This window comes from Phaenicophaeus curvirostris, chromosome 2 (assembly GCF_032191515.1).
Source record: "Phaenicophaeus curvirostris isolate KB17595 chromosome 2, BPBGC_Pcur_1.0, whole genome shotgun sequence".
In the NCBI taxonomy this organism is placed as follows: Eukaryota; Metazoa; Chordata; class Aves; order Cuculiformes; family Cuculidae; genus Phaenicophaeus; species Phaenicophaeus curvirostris.
In genome coordinates, this window is record NC_091393.1 from 77,355,188 (window position 1) to 77,379,748 (window position 24,561).

Below are 24,561 nucleotides of genomic sequence, written 5' to 3' on the forward strand. Positions count from 1 at the left end.
CTATACTGTCACCAAAGATTTTAAAACATGCAAGAGAAAAATTGCCCTCTAGAGAAAGACATTGTTCTAATGGCTTTGTAAATCAAGCAGCTAAACTAGAAGTTTATGTGAGACATGTTAAAACTACTTTATAGTTAAGGTAGTGTCTCTTCTCTTGAATACTGCCTACACAGCTTATGTCAGTCAGTCTGCCAATTTCTATACAAATCCACTGTCTGGAAAGATGCATTGCCATAAGGCAAAGTAATATGCTTCTATTTCTTCCACCTTGCAACTGAAATCGAACACTGACGTCAGCAAATAAGAACATTTGCTCTACTTTGTAAATGGAACCATTTGTTCAACAGCTTAAGTATGAGTAACCATTAAAGTTCTGTACTGTACAACAGTGCAATATTGTTAATACATGATGCCATACAGATGTCACAATGTTGCAACAGAAAAATGAAAGACAGAAAGAAGCAATGAGAAATCCAGAACTTGAGTAAGATGAGCAATATATGGCTGTTGAAGTAAAAAACAGAAGTGTCTGCAATAACATATGCATCTGAAAGAAATATGGTAAAGTTATTAATAAATTAAAGTGCTAAGCCAGGACTTCCGGTCCCGTTACTAGAGAATTCCAACTGGCAAAGGCTTTGGATGTGTGGGTGCTCTGGAACACAGGACCTTGATTTGAAATCCTGACTTTCTGGGCACACATTGTAAATGCTAGTGAGCCAAATGATTCAAGCAAAAAGGACTCTCCGTTTTACTTCTGGCATGCTTCTTGCAAGGAAAAAAAATCATTTGAAGACCTTTTATTTCTATTCTAAAGCGTAATACAGAAGCCTGCGAGACTACAGTTTCATTCTGTTTGGGATCCATGATATTATTTTCTATGTTTTTTTAAAAGGAGTCCAAAGATTTGGTTTTTTTTTTCACTAAACAAGGAACTAATTCTCCAGCTCAAAAGAATTATGAGAATAATAAGAATTATTACAGCTGAGGAAGTAGATGGCAAGATCCAAACCAAGCAATTTGGATTTTGGAAGCATTTTATGAACTATGTTCTGAATCAGTTATATAGTCTAGCAGAATTTTTTATGCTGTACTTTTAAAATAAACGAAATGAGCGAAGCAGAATTCATGTATGTTTAATGTGTATGAGAAAAAAGTAATAAAATCAATGCTTACCATTTGACATAGAATTCTGAACTAAGAATTTCTGACAGCTTTAGCTGTCACAGGATTCATAAGTTGTGTTGTATTTTACTGTAATTTAGCATTCACAAGCGAAGTCAAGAGCATTTGCTTTCCATTTTGTTTCATACTTAGTGAATGAAAATATGACATTGTAGTGGTTGGGAGGAAAGCCTGTTTGATGGATTTTTTTCCCCCTTCATTTAGATGAGTACTAATAAAAAAAAAATCCCTGAAGGCATTTGATTTAAGTGAGAAAAAAAGCCCAATGAAGAATGAACTACAGCTTATTCACAGCTTCATACATCTAGCAATTTTAACTGCATTGAGAAGCCCAATGATTTCATGTGAAATGCCCTGAAAATAAACAAGTGGACTGAAGCTCACTCTTGTAAGAAATCTTTGGCATTTCTTGACTTAGAGTGTCAAGAAACATCCAAAATACTATTTTAACATAATATGAATGTTTATTTTTTGGGCAATCACTAACACTTGTTTCCTACAAAATATATATACATAAAAAGAAAATCTATGCACAACCATTACCATGTCATTAGGCTAAAAAAATATTATTTGATCTCCATATGTACCACTGGATCTAGTTTCATTTTGGCATCCATCTTCTACTGAAAAGTTTCAGAGATAAAGACTTCTGCAGAGACAATGAAATAAATATATGAGGTCTGACACAAAAAAACCCAAGACTAACCCTACAGCTCAGGAACCAACAGTTGGAGGGGAGAGACAAAGAGATAGTTACAGAACATGTTCTAACCTCTGTAGCAAGACAGCACTCAGCTTCACTGAGTATGAGGGAATGTGTGTCCAACTATAGATGTTCTCTTGCCATCAGTCAGAAAATGTCAGTATGAAAGAGTGAACAGTGCATTAAGTTTCTTGTAAAACTGAAGAAATCCGTGACAGAAACTCTTCGACTATTGACTGAGGCTTGTCGTGAAGAATGCATGTCTCATGCATGTGTTTTTGAGTGGCACAAATGATTTCAGAAGGCTGAGAAAGTGGGAAAGATGATGATTGCCCAGGCTGCCCACACAGAGGTTAGTGAAAACAAATTGAAAAAGCATGAGATGTGACTTGAAAAGCATTTTTTAGCTAATAATAACACCACTGTGCTTGATCAAGCACCCACCCTATACACCAGACCTTGAGATTTCTACCTCTTCCCAAAGATCAAGTCAATGCTCAAAGAAAATAATTTTTGTCCGTAGAAGATGTGAAAGCAAAAACAACGATCCTCAAAAGTCTTTCAGAAAATGAGCTGCAGAATTGCTTTGAACATTGGCAGCATCATATACAGCCCTGTGTGAACTCTGAAGGGAACTATTTTGAAGGTGATGAGAGTTGACTTTCTTAATTTGTTAAATAAAATGAGCTATAGTTACATTCTCAGGTTTTTTGTGTCAGATCTTGTATACTTAGTGCATAGAGTATTTCATTGACATGTTTAGTATCTTTGATCATCTGTGTTCAGAATCAAAGAATAAATTAAAAAATTGACACAGAATGCTTTCAGTAGATCAATTTTGCTCTGACCTCCTTTGAAATATGTATGATGAATCAGAATATGAATTAAAACACTTCCATTTTTTATGAGATTATATTTAGTAACAGGTATCCTTAATAGTTAATAATGTTATTTGTAACAAAATAAATCACAGTAAGACTTTTGTTAAAAATTTAAGCATTTTGAAGAGAACTATGTAAACTTGGGTTGTTTATATATACATATATCTATCTATATACACAGATAGATATATACATCAAGACACAGTTTATTTAAGTTTAAACACAATCCTCACTAAGCAGAAATTGCTGAATGCTGTTTGAAATCTATACTGACCCTAATTATAATTTCCTCTCCAGTCATATTAAAAAAGGACCAATTAAAAAAATATCATCCTATTTAGAATCCTCTATAGTACCGCTCATCTAAGAACCACTCTTGACCGACGACTCCAAATAAAGCACAATATGTTGCATCATCACCCACACCATGTTTCTTTTCCTCTTCTGACTGTCATAACAATCTGCCTCCCCATAATTAATATTATTTAGGTTTCATTACAGATGCAAAACTAGATGCAAACCATAACATAAACATTTTCCAGTAATAGTAAGTCGTGATTTTATCAGTCCTCATCCAGATCAATACTTCTTTTTGGACGACTCACTTGTATATTTATTCTCAAATTGAACAAACTCTCCAGATAAGGAGTAGTTCCAAACTCAGATGGACAATCTCAAAAACCAGAATTGTCATAAGGACTTCCTGTGTTATACACTGAGATGATCTAACTGGAGACAGAACACTTAGATGCTATCTGCTGACTTTCATAAATTCTCAGGACGTCTATGAACAGGAGGCTCAGACAGAAGCAAACCAGCATGGTTACAAATGGTATCGCCATATGAAGCAAGGTCAAAATGTATATGTGTTCAAACCCACAAAAAGATATTTCCATTAAAGTCATGGCTTTTTATAATTTCATTATACTTTCATTTGTGTGTTTAGCTCACATCAGTTGTTCACCTATGATCACTCTGCTTGCAAGAACAGATAAAAACGCAAAACTCATAAAACCTGACATATTTTCTCCCAACTTAATCATTAAAATTAGACTGACTTATTTCAACATTTGGTTCAACTACAATATATAGTCTGACTCATGTATACGAGAGTTATTCTCAAGCAGCATCTTCCACTCTCCACTTGAAACTATGCTGCCCATAGAAAACTCTGCATATCTCATTATCTGTTACATTTACATCTATGTTAAAAACAGTGATCTTTGAACAAGGACACTATATAGTATTTATGAATGACGAGGATAATTGTTTGTGGTCCTTCTCATTTAATAGTCATCCTCAGGAAATGTATTCTATCTCAGTCAACAGTACTTAAGTTTTGTTCTGTATTTTAATTGCAGAGTATTTATTCCAAGAAAGAATTTATTTCTGAAACAATGAACATGTGCTGCATGAGCCTTAAATAAATGTGAAAGTTAAAAAAACCTTAAAATTTTGTGTTCTCCTAAATTAAATAAGGTCTTTGAAAGTTATTTCTCCTTCAGAATGAAAAATAAATATTGACCCAGTAGGAACCAAGGGGACATTTAGGAAATTATTCTGGTAACTGCCCATGTTAACAGATGAATGGTGTAAAATAAATATATACATAACGCTATCTAGCTCTTCCTCCTTGATATGAATGTCATTTAGTTGTTGAATTAAACCAAAAAAATCGAAACCATGACTTAAATATGTTAACAATCTACATGAGAAACTCAAGGTTCAAAGTAGTGGCTTATCCTCACGTCTCCAGAATCTCGTGGATGTCAGGGGAAATTGTTAGCTCTGGTAGTTTTCTTCTGGACCAGTTCCAAGAGAAATTAAAATATGACTAAAATTTTTTACAGCTTCAGCTTAGTTACCATTAATATGCTAACCAAACAAAATCTCTAGGCACCTACTGTTTTCTTTATAAATATGACTAAAATCTTTTACAGCTTCCACTTAGTTACCATTAATATGCTAACCAAGCAAAATCTCTACGCAGTTACTACTTTCTTTATACAGATGAGACACAGAGATATCCTACAGAATTAATTACTTTTTCAAAACTCGGAACTGAAAACTTAGTTTTTGTGAACATTTAGACCTAGCTGAATATTTCTACGTTCTAGGTAGAAAGTACTTAAATGCTGTACTGATCTGTTACAAAAAGCTGCAAGATGTTACAACACTTACGTGAATTAATAATCCATTTTTGATAGCATGCTCAGCATAAAAAAAAAAAATTTAGCTTTTAAAACATTGATTAATTGTGCATCAGAAATGCAAGATTTCTCTTGGCCTATGTCAAACTAACACTGCAGCAAGATACATCTCAGCACAAAAACAGTTCCTGAATTCTACTCAGTTCATATATCCAGTTTTGAGAGAGACTGGGTTTTTTTCATTCTACACTATTATACAACATTTCTTTCTGCCTGGCATCTGACAGGCATTCCCATCCTTCGCATTTAGTTTACTTCACTTCCTCAAAGCTGAGGCTGCAAAACCACAGCCAGCAGCCTCATACAGCTTTTAATGGAAAAATGCCATTCTAACCTGGCACGTAATTTCACTTTATTATTCACTCAAAGAATTTTAAAGCTCTGAGATGAATTTCAATAGTTATGCCAACAAAGAATCTGATGAAAAATATCACCACAAAAGAAGAAAATGAAAACAATGCAAGTCATTACTGAAGTTCCTCTTCTTGTGAAAGCTCTGACGTTCTTTGCTTGCCAGTCAGCAGAGCCAGCTCATCCTTCAACTCCTGGATCTCCTTCTTCAGTTGGATAATGATCTACAAAAAGTGAGGCATAAACCAAGCATCACCTACAAATTAATAGCTAGTTTATGATTTTTGCATTAGAAGGCTGAGTTTAGGGAAACATGACACTTAGGTTTTCTCTTTTTTTAAACAGCATTGCTTTTCCATAAACAGTCCAAATTCCTTAAATACAAGAAGCATTTTTTTTCCCTTTTCCATTTATAAAACCAAAAAATTCTTCCAAACTCAGTAAATTCTATGTGTTAGAATATATGGTTGCACAGAAAGAGTTCAAAAGATTATTTGCAAAAGAGAAAAATAATTTGTCATAGGAATAAAAAGCTTTCTGGCTCATTAGTTTTGCTTGTTAGTAATGAACCACATCTAAAATGGAACTGATGCCTTTATTAGAGAAAGAAGGACAACCATACACCAGAAGTGTTTGATTTATTTTACCTTTCCTTTAGAAACAGGAATTCCAAAACATTATCTTAGTACTTTTTTCCCATGTAACATTCCACTCTCATTAAAATTATAGCACACACTAATTGTAGGATGCATCAGTTGCTAACAAAAAATGAATAGTATAAATGCACATAATGAGAATTAAATTACATTAATGAATAGTAATGTTTGAGAAAGTGACTTGGAGAACTGTACTAGATTTTTAAATTCCTATAGTTTATTTTTGGAGCCTGTATACTTGGGAGAAATGCCTGTATAAAAAAATATTTTACATATTTTTAGCCTCCCAAGGCCAAATTCTACAAAGCAGAGGCAATATAGAAAACCCTAAACTACAACATGGATGAACAAGTTCTTGTCTACTTCATGATTGCTCATTTTAATGATGTATCACCTTATAATGCTAAACTGTATCATGAGTTCAATGACATTTTCAGGTGGATAGGAGTACATGTGCAAAAAAGGTTTCCAAGAGAGGAATGTTTTCATTCTTGTTTGCGTGCACTTTCTAGAAATAAGATTGCTGAAACTGACACATTTTTACAGTATGTTGAAATTCTTTCAAACATTTATATTTATTTTAATGTTTAAATTTAACTGTGACTTTGTAAATTTTGAACGGATACTTTTACTTTAAAAATCAAAATACTCTCAGGATACATATGACTATTTCTTTTAACTCCAGGCTTCTGGTTAGACATTTGTTACTGTAAAGTATGAAAACCTAACTTAGTAAAAATTTCTTTTTTTGAGAACCTATTAAGTTGGTGAACTGTTAATTACCGATGTTGCAAGAGTATCTCAAGAATATCTAAGGCCAAACCTGATTTTAAGTTGTCTCACTCTGGTGCCACACATGCTGATGTAGCCTGTACCAATTATTGTGTCAATAAAATAAAATTTGTATCCTGAAACGTATTCATAATTCTTCCTTTATTATATCCATATATGCAGTTTTGGCATAACCAGTATAATCCCAGTTAAACACCTTGCATATCAGAAAATATCTTTGACACACAGCATGCAACTCAATTGATCCAGTCGCTAGCATTACATTGAATTAACCAGTCCTTAAGAGAGATACTTAACATTTACAAAGAAAACAGATCTTCCAGGAAATGTGGAAAATTATATTAAATAAATTAACAAAGGCCTCTGAATGTAGTAGAAGTTAGGATTGCAGAGCACATCTTCAAACAAATATGGTATGTAAAAAAGTAGAAGCACGTAAAATCTTCCAAAGAAATTTAAAAAAAAAAGACTAACCAAACACTAAATGGAAAAATAAAGCACATTTCTGTTATGCATAATAAAATAAGATTTTTTTTTTCTTTATGTGGCAATGTTTTGTGCTTTACTATTATGGCTTTTTACTTCTGCCCTTCTCTGCATGTCCTATATGACTAATCCATTCTGCAGAGCTGCTCTGCTGCTGTAGTGCAACAGTGTGCCTTCATCAACTGACTAGTAATTTTAGTAGATTCTTGAAGAGTTCTAGGGGCATCCAATTATCTGTGACTATGATTTAGAAAATAATATCCTAAGAGAGGTAACACAAAAACAACAATGAAAGTGATCATTGCTCCTCAGATACCTTAAAAACTGAAAAAGCATTTAGAGGTTTTATAAAGATCCATTTCATTATAATTACGTGCAAAAGAAAAAAATAAAAACAGCAGTTATTTTACAGATAATAATGGGAACTTCCATACAAAACCAACTTAATCAGATGATTCAGTATAAAACCTTCAGTATCCATTTGACTGTTATTGATTATCAAAGCTTAAACCTAGCAATTTCTTTCCCTTCTCCCCCAGCCAACTCTCACCAATCTAGGGTCAACTTCTTCATTAAGAACTGCTTCATTCTTAATAAGAGCAACTCGCTGTGCAAATCTGCAGGTTGATATAGATTCCTGTAAGAAGGTAAAATAAGAAAGAGAGAATAAAGGAAAATTCAATTAGCTTTCCACAAAGTAAGTAGAACAGACTGCTAACAAAGTCATCCAACTAAGTTTCTGGGGTTTTGTGTATTCTATCGAACTAATCTATTATTTCATATTCCAAAGCAGCAATATTCAAGGGAAATTAGATTAGCATATCAATGGCAGTGACATATAAAACTGTTGAATCATAGTACATATTTTATTAACCTGGTAAATCCCCTGATCAACTGTGTTTCAAATGAGTTCACAGCTGGCACTAAAGGATAAGAAAAGACATACTGTTCAGAAGGTAAAAACTTTTGAAAGCTGATGAAAAGAGAAAATGAACTGAAACTAATTTTTTTTTTGTGAAAATGGGAATAAAGAAGAACACGTAAAACAAGCTGGGAAAAGAGATGAAGGGAAGAAGACTGGAAGTCCAGGACAAATAAGAAACATGATTGAACTAGGAAGCATACAGAAGAAATATGATACCAGATTAAAAACTGTCAGATGAGCTAAAATTGGGTGCAGGAGGACAGAAGGGTAAGGGAAAAAAGGTAGATGTAACACTGAGGTAGCATACACACTTGAGCTGTAAACTGTAACAGAAGTCAAAAGAGTAGGATCTTTAGAGAAGTGAAAACATTTCTGCTGAAAATAAGTAGATGGAAATAACATACATCTATGTTTCTTTTGTCTATAGAGAGTGTTGCTATCATGGTAGTCATGCAGTTTCCTCCTAGGCTGTCTCTTAGCACTGAGGTCATCATAGAGTTTCGGTAAGGAATGTGGGACCGATTTTTCTCTGCAAGGGCAATTATTACCTGAAACAATAGTAAAAATGGAAAAAAATTATATATACAGATTTATTAATGATTGACACAAAGAACAAAAACAACCTGCTCAGGAACCTAAACTTCTGACACAACAAAATTACATTCACACATCCAATTAGCTTCAAACCCACTAACTTTATTGAAATAATTTCAGCTTAAATTTCAGCATGCTTATATGTCTTTGTAGAAGCTGGACCTGAAAGACCAAATAAATTTAATTTTATCATATCCTAGCATAACAGCCTCTCAACAACATGGAAACTGAATATGATAAAGTAAACCCCACAGACTTTCTTAAGACACTGGAACTTACTGAAAACCTTCCTCTGCCACACAGGGACTACAATGTCAACAGACAACATGGGGGAAAAGCCAAAGGAAAGATATGTTATTTCATTAAAAATGGGAACCATGTTACAGAGAAGTTAACTTTTTCTGAAATTCATGCAGAAAATTTGTAGACCAGGAAGAGTTTGAACCCTCCCATGCAGCCACTGAAAAGCTATATGACCAGGTCTCATGATGCAGACACAATTGTACCGTGATTTCAGTCACATACCACAGAAGATGATGCATTCAAGTCCCTTTAGTAAAACCTCACCTAAATCAGTAAATCAATTTTTACCATCCAGTCAAGGGATCTGGAATAGAGAGAGAAGAAATCTGAAGGAGAAGGAAACTACGTTCTTTCACAAAGTGACAAAGAGCGCCTGTGTAGGATCTTCTAACATCCAACCAAATGCCCTTCTACTCCACTCTGGTGAGATCCCACCTGGAGTAATGTGTCCAGTTCCAGAGCCCTCAGCACAGGAAAAGACATGGACCTGTTGGACCAGGTCCAGAGGAGGGCCACAAAGATGATCAGAGTGATGAAACACCTCTCCTATGAAGAAAGACTGAGAGTGCTTGGGCAGTTCAGCCTGTAGAAGAAAAAACTCCAGGGAGACATTATTGCATCCTGTCAGTACTAAAGATGGCCTACAAGAATGATGAAGACAAACTTTTTACCAGGGCCTGTTACGATAAGACTATCGGTAACACTTTTAAACTAGAAGAGGGTAGAATAAGGAAGAAATTTTTTACAACAAGGTGGTGAAACGCTAGAACAGGTTGTCCAGAGAGGTGGTAGATGACCCATCCCTGGAAATATTCAAGGTGAGGTAGGATGGGGCTCTGAGCAACCTAGCTGAAGATGTCCCTGATGGCGGGGGGGGGGGTTGGACCAGATAATCTTTAAAGGTTACTTCCAACCCAAAACATTCTATGAATCTATGATTCTATAAAATGTGATAGTCAGAAAATTGTTTCACTTTTACATGATCAAAAAGAATGTGTTATCCTTTTGATAAAAAAATAGGTTTGGGGTTTGTTTTTTAAATATTTGTAGGTCTAAGCTTAAAAGGTCTTAGTAATATTATTGAACCCAGGACTGTAATATGGTGATTTAAACCAATCTAAGGCAGAAAGTTTCATTTGTCAAACAAACTGCTTTAAGTCTTAATTAATTTTTTAAACATGGAAGCTGTCAGAAATTTTGTCAGTTTTTGTAACATTGCCTCTTATACATAATAACAGAGCAGCTATAATCACTCACAAATAAGTTCACTGAGACATTTGGAAATACTGTTAACCACAAAGGAAGTTCTGAGACTCCCAAGTGATTATGATATGATCTGAAGTGTGCCTACAAGTTCCTGTTCCTGTTCACATCATTTTGCAACCAGCAGCTTTATATAGGGAATAGATTTGCACCAGAATCTCTTGCCAACAGGTAGTCAGGACATGTTCTCAAAGCATCCTCAGGAGATGAGGATTTTGGTGTGTATTGCTTGCAGGTACAGGGTGATAAGCTACATTTATATCTTCCAGTCTGGTGTATCATATACTCTGAATTCATATGCCTGCTCTAGATGCCTTCCTTTTTTTTCTCCTGTCTGTCTACAGTCACAAGACCTCTGACATTTCTTTTGATCCATAGCCGGAATCCATGAATACTAAGCCAAAAAGAAACATCTGAAAGCAAAGAATGTTATGGATATAGACAATGTCTATTAATCTGGTTGAAAGAAAAGAAAAGGTGCTAGAAAATATGATATTAGTGAGTGTTAACAGACTTCACCATCACATTTGTCACATTCACAGAAATTGCAAGGATCCTAAGATGTAACATCTTATTTTTCTAGTCAAAAAATTATTATAGCAGATCAGTGAAGGAAAAATAATAAAACACATAATAACAATTATCATCTGTTAACCAAACCTTTGTATTGGAATGATTGATTTTCAAAGTTTCCATTCACCACTGCTATCTTTATTTTTTGTTTCTTTTTCTTTAAAAAAATAATCAGTAAGTTTACTCAAGACGAATTTACTTTCTCAATATTTGCATTTTACAAACAGGAAAACCAAAAAACAACAGTGAAAGGAGGACAGGTATTTTAGTATATCTGAAATCAACAGTATAAACCTTTTTCATTAACAGAAGCTGAATGATAAAGATTTGTGGAGATTTATTATTATCATTGCAGTTGCATCTATGAGTCCTATTGGTATAAACCAGTTATGGTTGTTACTCCATAAATACATTAGCAAAGATGACTCAAAGGACCAAAGATTAACTTTGGCAGAGGACTAAAGAAACACGTGAGAAAAGAGTCTAAAGTTTTACCACATTACAATGCTTGAACCAGATAAAACTCAATCACTTTAGTTCAATGATTCCTAAGTGATACACTCTGATCCCAGCTGTGGAAGTTGGTGAACATCACAAAGAAAATTTCTAGCAAAAATACTGCTGCAATCTTGTAAATATTTTTTCGTATTCCAAGTAAAACAACTATTCTTTAAATAGTACCCTGTAAAGCTACTATAACCTCACTGTTTAATTGTTACGATTTTCCTAATCTAAAACATTGTACTTCAAGTGAAGAGCTTTCAACTCAAACATTTCTAAAAGCTACAACAAATATGCTAAGACTAATTGAATATTGGAATCAAGATTTCCAAAACATTGCACATTACTAAACAGGAACGTAGTAAAGAGAGAAATGTTTCACTCTATTCCAATTTTACCTGTTCCAAATAGTGTAATGACAGGTTGATATATTTGGCTTCTGTTAATAAATGACCTCCAAGTCCAGTCTTTGCAATACGCTCTGATCCAGCAAGATCTACTAAATGTAACTTGGAGCGTTGGAGAGTTGCAGATCCAGGTTCTTTGCTGGAGATGTGAATAGTGAAAATGCAGTGAGATCGGGTTGAGGCTTGATTCATTGGTGTCTACAAGGAAAAGAAAGGAAGAGTCCTCAGTATTCACTTAGTAAATAGATTTAGCTTTTTATAACTCAATAATCTGGTGACTGGAATCACCTATGCTATTTTTTAGCTATTGCACCTGAAATAAGTAAGCAAGAAGAACCCGAAGGATTTACATGGCACTTACATTCTGGCCAAATACTTGGATAAGTTCACTATGGAAAAATTGTACTGTAAGCAACCAAAATACTCTAACAGCAAGTACATCAGCAATGCAGCTGGCCTTACTGTGCTGAGGAACACAGAGAAACACTAGAAAAGGGTACTTTGATTGGAGGGAAAGTTACTAATTCCTAATCTCCAAGAGGTTACCAATTTCCTCATTTTTTCTTTGGCTAGATAGCTACTAGTGCAACTAAGACTAGAACTTCCTATAAAGCTTTAGACTTCCATGGTTTTATTACTTTCATGAAAAAATTTAACTTGGCAAAATCAGAATTTTATGTGGCATGACAGTGTTTTCATAAAAGGTCTGTCTTTAAATATATTTATTTGGATTAGCTACTTTCACATTTCCTTAACCAGACACACAGAAATTCTTGGTCAATTTTTAGATACGCTCAATATATTTGAAACACGGAACAGAAAATTTCAAACAGTTCTCCTATACTTAGATTTAGATTTCAAATGACAGATGCCAACACACATGCACCTTCCTTTTCTTAAAGAACGTACATAAAAAGAACCCAAACCTTTAAGCATCTAAGGACTCTTACATTTAGTTACATCAAGCGGTTGTTGTTGGAAATTTATAACTAAAAGAACTCCTTATTATCCTCATTTTAGAAATAGCTAAAACTCTAGAATAGATATGGAGATTATAGGTTTAACATACAAACAGTATCAAACAGTATTTTTATTTATAAACTACAACAAGTATGACTACGTTGTTAACAGGGCATAAATATTTGATGTGCAGAAAAATGGGGCAGTGCAATTAATTAATAAATAAATACTATTGACCTAGCAATTAAATCTATACTTATTTATACCTTTTTAAAAAGAAGACAAAAAAACCTGATCAAAATGCATACATTAATCTCTTGTCTGTAGTTTATTCCTCTGTTATTCCAGAGTAATTATTTAACTAGGCATACCCTGTGACTCAGACTAGATATACCAATATCGTAGAATAATATATTCATAGAATGATTTGGATTGGAAGGGACTTTAAAGATCATCTAATTCCACCCCCCCTTCCATGGGCAAGGACACTTCCCACTAGATCAGGCTGCCCAGGGCCCCATCTAACTTGGCCTTGAACATTTTCACGGATGGGGCATCCACAGCTTCCCTGGGAAACCTGTGCCAGTGCCTAACCACACCTCATTGTGAAGAATTTCTTTCTTCTGTCTAGTCTAAATCTGCCCCTCTCCAATTCATAGCCATCTCCCTTAGTCCTATCACTAAATGTCTTTTTACAAAGTCCCTCCCCAGCTTTCTTGTAGGCCACCCTTCAGGTACTGGAAGGTCACTATAAGGTCTCATTGGAGCCTTGTCTTCTCCAGGCCTAAACACCCCAACTCTCTCAACCTGTCCTCATAGCAGAGCTGCTCCAGCCTTCTGACCATCTTTGTAGCCTTCTTCTGGACCCATTCCAACATTTCCATATCCTTCTTCTGTTGATGACTCCAGAACTGGACACAATACTCCAGCCGGAGCTTTAATAAGAGCAGAGTAGAGGGGAGTAGAGGGAGAGAATCACCTCCCTTTCCCTGCTGGCCATGCTTTTTTGATGCAACCTAGGATATGGTTGGCCCTCAGGGCTGTGAGCACATATTGCCGACAACTTATGTCAAGCTTCTCATCAATCAGCACCCCCAAGTCCTCCCTGCAGGGCTGCTCTCAATCACATCATTCCCCACCCTGTATTGAAACCATGGATTGCCCCAGCTGAGGTGTAGGACCTTGCACTTGGCCTCGTTGAACCTCATGAGGTTCACGAAGACCCACTCCTCCACCTTGTCCAGGTCCCAATATATTGCTTCTCCTTACATATTCTGCTTCAGTATGAAATATTCTAGATGTTAAAATAGCAGGTGTTGAAGGTGTTTTCTGGTAAAACTAGAAAGGAAAGCTCTTAACAGCAAGACTGCAAGCTGAATATTCCTTTACCAGGAATAATATGAATTGTTATAGCTCTTGGTTGAATTGCTTCCCTTTCAAATTCCCAGTATGTTTGATTTTGGTTTTTTTTCCAGCCTGAATAGTGCCAGCAGAACTGAACTGGTTCTGGTAAGTAAGCTTAAGGGAAAGAAAAAAGCCTGCAAACCATAGATATTCAGCCTGGATCAGTTATCCAATTCAGCCATAGCACAGCTATAGAAAGCAGTTCTGCTAGAATAATTGAAAATGGCAGTGTACAGTGTTTGAACAACTAAGTGGTGCAGGAACAGCATACTTGTAGGTGCTGGTGAAAATTCTGTAATGAAATTACAGCCTTAGCAGGATTTTATTTTGGGCTGCTTTACCTAGTAAAGCCAAGCTCAGAGGGAGAGGAAGAAGAGTTTTGACCATTAATACATACAGATGAGAAGTTTTGGAATGATATAGGCAAGTCACTGGCTCTGCTTAACTGCTTGGTTGTGAAGGATCATTTCACAATCCTGTGCAATGAGCATCAGAGCAGCAGAGTGCATTCACACGATATGCTGTCTTCAGAGGCGAAGCTGAACAAATGAAGGGGCAGTGAGTTGTAGCAAGGGAATGAAAATAAACGTGCTCAGGGAAAGATATAGCTTTGTCAAGCTTTGAAAAGCAATAAAAGACTCCTAAACATATTTTAAATGCAGTTATACTGAGAAAAATTTACATACTGTTAAAAGGTATGTTATTCAGCAATTCAGATTCCATGAATACTCTGATCTAGCTTCACTTATTTTAGGAGAGCTATGATTTTACTACATGCAGCTCTGTGAAGCTGGTCTGGATATTTTATTTTTCATCTCAAAATCCATAATAGAATTAATATTTACGGACATTCTCAACAAAATTGATATTTGAGGACATTTTGCACTCCAGTTCTGGCATTAGTCACACTATATGCAGACAATGCTAAGCTGGATTGAATATAATACAATACTGGCTGTGGAAACACAATGTAAAGGTTACTAGGAAGGAAGCAGAAGAAATCAGCACAGAATCATAGAATGGTTTTTGAGTTGGAAGGGAACTTAAAGATCATCTAGTTACAATCCATCTGACATGGGCAGGGATACCTTCCACTGGATTGCTCAAAGCCTCATCCATCCTGGCCTTGAACACCTCCAGGGATAGGACATCCACGACTGCTCTAGGCAACCTGTTCCAGTGTTTCATCACCCTCACAGTGTTAAATATTTTCCTAATATCCAATCTAAATATCCTCTCTTTCAGCTTAAGACCATTATTCCCCATCTTTCCTGGAGGCCCTATTTAACGACTGGTAGGTTGCTAAGAAGTCTCCCCAGAGCATTCTCATAAGAATTCTTAACAAAAAAAAAAAAATGTGCTTATAGTTACACCTGTTTAACCCCAACAGAGGCAAAAAAAAAAAATTAAAAAAAAATTTAAAAAACTCAATTAAACCATAACATTAAATACTTTCAGGACTTTGAGTTCCAAAAGCTCAGGGCAGTATTTGGCCCATTAAGTCTTTATTGTCTGTAGCAATACACTAGGCACAACTTGATTTTCCATGTTCCAAGAAGATTCTGCTGGAGTGGTCATTATAAATTCCATTACTTTCATCTCCACAATTTCTTTTCCCATGTAAAATGAGCAAAGCTAATTCGGAAGCCATTGGCTAGAATCCTAAACTGCTACTTTTTAAAAGTCCTTCTTCAGGGTTGAAACACTCTTTAATCAGTATACCAATACTCCTTTTCACAATATGACTCTCTCTCCACTTTGCAGTTCCCATACATTGAAAGCTCTATTAGAAATTTTGCAGGAAGCATAAAGCAATAAAAATTCAAACAGTTAAATGGGATGTGATAGTGAAATGTTAATTGCAGTCATAATCCTCCACACTTTGCTACTTTTGCCACACAAGTAGATACAAAGCACACAGCAAAAGAAATGACAACTTGTCAGCATTTTCAGTGCAAAAATAAGATTTTTTTGTGGGGTATGGTTTTGGATTTTTTTCCCTCTCTTACATATGCACCTTCTGAGCATGACCATTCAGCTGTTCAAAAAGTCTGAAAACTGAAAACAAACTAAATTTTCTGGAAAGTGTCTCAGAGCCTACTAAAATGTTCCTTTAGTGGCTTTCAGAATTCATTTTGGCTTTGTTAGCAGTATTCAAACCATATGTATATGAAATCATCCTCACACTAACTTGATGTGATGAAGGAAAAAAGAGAAGGAGGGGAATGGCCTGGCTCTGAGCAGATGGTTGCTATTGTGAAGGTTATATATAGAACAACTGATGAGCTCCAGCTACTTACAAAGAAATATTTTTTCCAGGAATTCTGTGACATCATAAACCACATAAGCAGACTTCAGATGCTTTGTGATATCACATGAACACTACAAAGGAATTAATGCCAAGTCATCCATTGCTGCCCATTTGTGGCATGGTAAAAGAATTCAATAGCGTATCTTTCAAGATCACGTTTTGCTAAAGCATCAGTGTTTTGCCTGATGCTGGAAAATGCGTACGAGAGGTATTTCAAGCCATACAACCCAGTCTCCGTTTTCACCAGCACTGGCATATACTTGTGTTTGCTGAAATTAAATAAACTGTATAGAAGCATCATTGCTTAAACCATTACACATATTCATACAACAGTTGTAATAAGGTGTTATTTACTTAAAAAAGAACCTGCAGAACAGCCACATTGCAGAAAGCATTCAATTCAGATGTTTCTGTCAAGGAATACAAGCTCATGAAAGGTCCAAAACATTGCTGGAGCCTAAGTTATCTAATTGTTATCCATCTTGAATCAACAAAACACTGCAGGAGTTTCCCCAGTACAAGAATTTATGCATTTCCCAAATCCTTTCTTTGATTCAGCTGCTATCTTAAATGCTGTATTCACTACTAAGAATAGCCAGAAACAGCAGGCTACTGGTCTAAATACAGTTCTTAAAACTCAAGGACCTAAGACAGAAAATTTCTTAAAGAGGAGAAAAACATATGAAAGGCTCTTTGGAAATTACCATTAGACCAACAGAAGCTGCTACTATCTGGAAGAATAATGTGTTGATTATGGCTGCCAAATACATTCAGACAGAGAAAATACAAATAAGAGTTCAGGGCAGCTGGGAAAAAAAGGTTTTACAGGTGATAAATGCAGCCATTCAGCCTATTTTGCAAACCACCTCCACTTGGCAGTTTATACAGTTCCAAAGCAATCTTTTCTTCTGTGAATCAAAATATTTAGACATCAGAAGAACATGATTTTCCTTTATGAGTGAATTAGTGACTTGCCAAGACATAAATGAAGAAAGGCTGGTTCTGAATGCTCCCTTTTATTTATTTATTTTTTTGACAGAGACTGCTTCAGTGAAAAAGGCCAAAATTTTGTTTTAAGAAGGGTTTTTTAATCTTTGAACTTTTTGAAGAAGGGCAAGGGAAAAGAGAAAAGCATTGATAGCATCCAAGTCAGTTATCAGACTGAGTTTCTCCAGTCTCAAGCTACAATCAGGTGGATCCTGTAGAAAGAATTTCTGACAGCTCTAGTCATTTTGGAGTTCACAGTGTACAAAAAGAGCCACTGAGTCCTATAAGAATGACAACAAAGCCATTTAAAACCGATTTTTAGTCTGGTTGAAACAAGTCCTTAGAATATTCTGATGTTTTCACATTATTGGTTTATATTATAAAACATTATAAATTTCTGCAAGGCTGAAGGAGCAGAGATTTTTTGCTGAAAAACTGTGGATATATTTGTTTAATTAATATAACTACACCAGTTCCAACAGAACCATTCTGTATGGGAGGGTATGTAAGCTGAAGAATAGGAGGTTCCTGTCTTTACATCTGGTACATGAGTGAGACCTTAATATATCTTTTATTTCTTTTCCCATTACTATGGTACAAGTGAAGGTGTTTTTCAGGTGTACTTAGGTACACTCAACACAGTTGAAATTGCAGATTTATTGCTATGAAAACATAACGAACATAATAAGTGGACTCTGACACCTTCCTGATTTCTAGAAGAAATACTTAACCTTTCCATACTCACTGCAACTACAGTTTCACAGTCAGATCATGGTAAACGAGGTAACTTTTAAAGTAATTAAATACTCCTGGGGAGTATATTATTAAACTTCATGTTATACAGTTTCTTTTATCTATAAAAAACCCAAATCACTTTAAGGACTCTTCAAAGTAGGATGTATGCCTAGTATTTGTTTTAACACACACAGAAGTGGAAGCACCTGTGCAGAAATAATGATGCCACTTGGTACTAGTGACACTATAGAACAGGTTTGTCAGAGTGAAAATAAATTAACAATTCACATCAATGAGGAACTTAGGAAAGCAGAAAATTGTAATTCACTCTAGAATGCAGCCCTAACACGAATAACATGAGTTCTTGGCAAAATCATAATTTAATCTCATATGTTCACACATTCAAATCCTATTTTTCATATTTCATCCATGAAAAAATGCACTGAAATACTACCAGTGGCTTTCTAGATATATTTAAGAAAATAATAACGAACAATAAAAATAAATACAAAGGGAATGAGTCCAATTCAGAAACTGTAAGTCAGTCTTCACAACTGTATTTAAATGTTTAAATGTTTCGTTCTTTCTTGAAATAAACATATTCAAACATTGCCAAAAGCTTACTGCTTGTACCATGTGTACTTGAAACATTCTAAACGATGGAACAACTACTTTGTAGTATGCAGTGTCTTCCAAATTTAAACAATGGAGTATTATAGGTATAAAACCATGCACTAAAACATGTCTTTCCTCATTAAAATGAAGCAATTTTTCATTAGAAAAAACCCAAGTGCTAGATGTTATGCAACCACAGTGTTCATATATATCAATCTCACATAAAATTTTTACAGTTTTTAAATTGATGCATGCCCTTGGGAGGCTACTGGGTGTACCTCACCCTGCTATTTTAAGAGAAATACTGAAAATGTGCTAAGAATTCTCTGAATCACTGAGGTTCAGGCATAGTATTTCAAAGGACAGCAGTTACAAGAAGAATTCTTACATCGTAAGAATTCAGCTGCTACCATCTGTGTCATATGTGCAAATTAGATTTTGGAATCCTTTGTTTGCATGAACTTCAGATATCTAAATCATAAAATTGTCTTAGAAGGTCAAAATGTAAATGATAAATTCACATTTTTTAAATAACATGTTCCTGAAATCCTTGTGCATTCAAACATAACAAGAAAATATGTTTTATGGGGAAAAAAAAAGCCAAACAAAATAGCCCTTAGAGTTCTAAGAGCTGAAAACAAAAGAATCAGGTTTTTGCATTTGTTCTCTGCCCATTTCTCCCTGGCAAAATATAAGAGATAAAACCTTCATATTTGGATTTTTACATAATGAAGTGTTTGTGCACAGATGTCTCCCATCTTACCATTTCCACAACTTGTAGTACATGCCAAAACTAGAGCAAAGGATTGGTCCTATACCGACCGATAAACCAATCCTGCACTAATTAGATCAGCTTCCTCTTTTTTTCTCTTCTTATGAGATACATAGTTATGTGTGGAGAAAAAAGTAATTGTTCCCTTAGATTCTGACATTTAATGAATGAATCAACGAATGTAGCCTGTAGAATACTTTTAACAGTATGATCAGTTTCTTTTTGGCACATTCAGTGCTGAGAGCAAAACATAGCTTTCAACATAGCTTTCAAATCACAAGTTAGACTCTGCTAGCAGAGGCATTACAGAAATGGAATTGTCATTCCTGTTTTCAAAATGGTCCTGAAACTCTTCAAAGAAGGGATATCTCAGGGGTAAAGCATCAGACTGCAAGCTGAGAGATTGCAGCTCTGCCACAGATTTCCTATGTGATCCATGACAGTCATCATAGTTCTTACAAACTCAAACTTCTCAATGTTAAAAAAGATGAATCAAGCACAGTTCGTCTTTTACTTTTATTTTCTATTTATGTTTATGCATCTTGTGTCTTTTAAAGTTTACTTAAATAGGGTCTAAATATTTTTTGAGGTCAGGAAGTGTTACCATAATTCATTCAAAGTTTAAAAACATGGATCTCTGGAGAAGTTATGGTTGATGTAATAACTCCACTTTTCTAGATCTCTACATTAATCCCTCATATCTGCAAACACTGCTTTTTCATTCTGTTAAGTCATCATATAAAGTACCACAGTAACTCAAAGCCAAAAATGCCCTATGATAATGGGTGATAAATTCTGTAACATCTAAAAGAAAACAGCACTCAGTAAGCTCACTAAACTGTACTGCAACATAACTGTTGCAATTGCAAAGGAACAATGTACAAGATAACTATATAAACAAAAATTTAACAAGCAAGTATTTTTTTCTTTTAAGTACTCTTCATTAAAGATCAAGGAAACAATAATTTATAGTATAGCTCTTGAAAAAGAAGCAAAAGTGACAATGGCAAAGCTTTTGCAAACTCAAGCCACTCAAACTAGTGGGTTTTTTACTCCTGGGGTCTCACACGTTCTCACATCAATTCTTAAGCTCCCTAACAATTACTAGCATGCCTCAAATAAAACTACCAAGTTGTAGATTAAAAACTAAGCTAAATGGGATCTTTCTTCAGACAACAGACTTAAGTCATGGGACTTCGTGCCACAACAGATTTCCTGATATAATTTACTGAGGTTAAGAAAAGGATCTGGCCAAATTTATGTAAAGAAAAAAAAAATACAACAAAAGTTATTAGCTATAAATAGTCTGAAACACAAACTGGTGATGAGATTTTTTTTTTAAAAGTATCGTTATTTATTTGGTTTATCTTTTACTTTTCTCTATATGTTTGCTATTGGTCTTTGTTCAAAACAGGAAATTGGAGTAGACGCTCCAGTCTGACCCACTAAGAATATTCTTTGGTCTGACCCACTAAGAATATTCTTTTAGTTTTGCAGAACATTACTTCATCTCAGCCTTTAATGACTTACCATCTTCACTAGTCTTGCTAGTTGTTCATGACTTTCAGTGTTTGGGATATATTTTCTCTTAAGGCAACATTTGCCAGATAGGTAACACAATTGCCTTTTACAATTGCCGATTTATGACCCTGTCAGACATCAGCGGACCATTCTTTAAATTGTCTCATTTTCAGACACCGCTCATCCGTACTGATCCTGAAGATCTTTATCCATGTAATGATGTACTTTTTTCTATTTTCATTACCAACTATCCTGACAGCTTTTCAGTCTTCTGAACTCAATGTCATCTTTCGGCCTCCTCTATTACACTTTTTCAAGCTCCTCCTCTCTAAATTGTATCAATTTTTCCATTTTACTATCATCAGTTTCTTGCCTCAATAATTATATTTACTAACAGCCTTTAAGTACAGCCTTTATATCTTTCTGCCTCTCAAAATGTTATTGTTCCAATAGTTTCCCTTGAGAGAGAGAGAACATATCAGTTTCTGGCCTATTTACATTTTGTAATCAAATTCTTCTTCCCCTATGCCTGGCTGTACGTGGTCAGCCAGCAGAAACAGAGAGCTACTTGTCTATTTTATATACTTTAACTGTCTTTTTCCTTATTGATTTTTTATATCTTTTTTGGTCAGACTGAGGAAGAAAACCCACAAGTTTTTAAAATATAATTAGCTGTATTGTGGTAAAGAAACATTGACAGTGCTCATATTATACAACATACTTTTATATTTACATTCCATTTCCAAGTATGAAAACAAGGAGGAAAAATACTCTATATATTTTATTAACTGGATATGGAAACATTTAATTTGAATTTTCTACAATCAGTAAAAACACCCTGGTCTTTGTACACTGGCAAATATGTATTTTGAATGTGCTTCACACTACCACTGTTTTCTTAACACTTATCACCACATGTTTATGCAATGAGAAGCAAAAAGAGGGGACTGCTAACTCCTACTGTAACTACTTCAAAGGCAACTTAGTAGTTCTGTGGGAATGTTTGGCAACGCTTTGTAAGGTCACATTTCATAATCTTTAAATGTGTATTTATGTTGACACCTGCCACATTCAAAAGTCAGTCTATGTTTTATGAGATTTTTTTTTCTTCCTTATTTTAACTGCAGCAATTTAGGGCATCAACAACAATCAATCAGATTCACTAAGGAAAATAGGAAGCTGTTTTCATAAAAGCCATAATCAGAGTAGTGCTCATTTAATTACATCATGGAAACACACTCAGAGAGAAGATATTTACTCATTTATCTCCAAGGACTTCCAAAATATACATACTATAGATGAAATTTATGACTATTTTAGCTCTGATGATATTAAGCAAGATTTGTAGCAGCAATTCTCACCTCAGCAATCATTCTGTTGGTGTCTCCCAAAAAGAGTAGGTTTAAGGCTTCCTCTTCACTGGTTGCTTGATGAAGAGACAAGTTTTTCAGATGAATGTTCTGATCTGAGTCTTCCAGTATTGTCACTTTTCTACATGGAAAAAACCCAACAACCAAAATGAAAACTCATAGGTTTGTTGTGAAGTGATCTTTTTTCTATACCTCAAATGTACCTAAAAGGTGACATCTAAAACTCCAAACCAATCATAATAAAGGAACTAAAAACATTAAGAGGATATGATGCACATTAAAGGATGTATTGAATGTTTTTTTACTCTGTCATCTCTTTTGTATTCCTTTATAACAAACCTCTAGAAAAGGAATATTTAAAAACTACAGTTATTAAAGAAATCTCTAGAAGTTGTGCGGTTTTTATGAGATACAGTAAAATCTCAGTAGCAAGATGCTAGATGAATCATCCCAAACAAAGAATAAGTAGAGGTTTCTTTGCCATTACCACAGCTATTTAAGCACAAAATACACATAAAGCATAGCCTAAATATACACAAAGATACATAAAGCATACCATAATCTTGATGAGCAAACAGGCATGGAATATTTCAGAATCAACACATCTGTAGCCAACACACTTCTCGCAACTTTGCATTTGTCAAGATTATTTCTTTTTTCATTCTTCTCAAATGGTGATAACTACAAATGTAAATGGTACCTTTCTTTAATGAAAAGCTGGCTAACAGAATGATTTTACTTATTTCCATTAAGGTTAGAAATGCTCTTTGTTGTATTTCATTAAGCCTTAAAGTTCAAAAAGAGCAAGTTAGTTGGAAGTAGGAAGGATACAGCAAAAACTCCAGGAGAGCTACTAAATATTACTGAAACTCCTTCTCACTTCTCCAGATAGCCCTTTTACAGAAGATTTTTTTCTTTTGATCACATTACTGAGGATTAAACTTTATTGGCTTTACTGAGTAGCCATTAGAGTCTCCTCAGTTACGACGTTCTATAATATCCAACATGGAAGAAAAGTAGATGTATCAGCAGATTTGGAAAACTTCCAGAGTGAAGGCTGTTAAAATCAAAGTACACGAATTCTGAGGATGAATGACATATCCTTCAGGGTGAATTACATGTTCTGAGAAAACCTAAAACAAGCAAATTAGTACTTTTTTAAAAGTAGAAGATTTTTTTTATAAAAGCAGGGTGGTTTTTTTTCCTGTAAGTATAGATAATACCTTATATATACATATTCACATATATGTGTACGTATAGGCACGTGGGGGTTTTTTTCCTATCTCTTCGAGGTTAACCACAAGAGGGAGTATGCGGCTTGAGTTCTTACCTCTAGCTAGTTCTAGCACGTTAATTACTACAAGCTGCTTCAAAACCACATAGGTTGGTTATTGTTCTGCTTTGCTTGTCTTTTATCCCTAAAACTAACAATCAAATCGAACAGCTAAGCAGTGTTCCACAGTATTACTCTGAACTATTAGAGAAGCAGTTCACCTCTTATGGTCAAAACATTAGAACGGGTATACAGAAATAATTTGAACACATTGCAATAGACTCACTATTTTTAAGAAAAAAATGTACATGTAAAAGTACACACAATGCTTTTTTAGTAGTCATAACAATTGTTTTTTCCTGGTACGATTGGCTCCAACTTACAGACTCATTTTTGTGGTAGGGCGGGACAGCACTAGTACAATAAAGAAACTCTACTTTCCCCATTCAGAGAATAAACCTAAAAGCATAATTCTGCGTTTGCATAACAGTGTTTTGATAACATCAAGTTGTATTCTGTCTTAAGTTCCATCTGTGTGTTCATCCCGCACTGAAGTCCAGAGTAGTTCTGATTACAGTATGACGCTTTGACTGATTTTAATATTTTGAAATTGCACAATAAACATCATCTACCCCTTTTTGTAGTTTATGAAAACAATGTGGTTTTACTATGCACACTTGGCAAATTATTTAAACTTTTAAGGATCTTTTCAGACTACATTTTGACCAATGGTTATAAATAATTTCCAGACAATGAAGATACTAATTTGGATGAAAAGCTTTG

The 24,561-nt window shown here is 34.9% G+C and overlaps 1 protein-coding gene across 2 annotated transcripts in view; it reads right to left on the reverse strand.

The window, feature by feature from the left end:
- Window positions 1-24,561, reverse strand: part of KIF6 (kinesin family member 6) — a 159,233-nt gene that overhangs the window by 101,195 nt on the left and 33,477 nt on the right. For both annotated transcript variants that reach the window (XM_069852542.1, XM_069852543.1), the window contains 5 exons: window positions 22,497-22,626; window positions 11,822-12,028; window positions 8,594-8,737; window positions 7,815-7,901; window positions 5,451-5,554 (listed from right to left, as the gene is read on the reverse strand). In XM_069852542.1, the coding sequence (XP_069708643.1) occupies window positions 5,451-5,554; window positions 7,815-7,901; window positions 8,594-8,737; window positions 11,822-12,028; window positions 22,497-22,626 (672 nt within the window). The remainder of the gene's footprint in view (window positions 1-5,450; window positions 5,555-7,814; window positions 7,902-8,593; window positions 8,738-11,821; window positions 12,029-22,496; window positions 22,627-24,561) is intronic.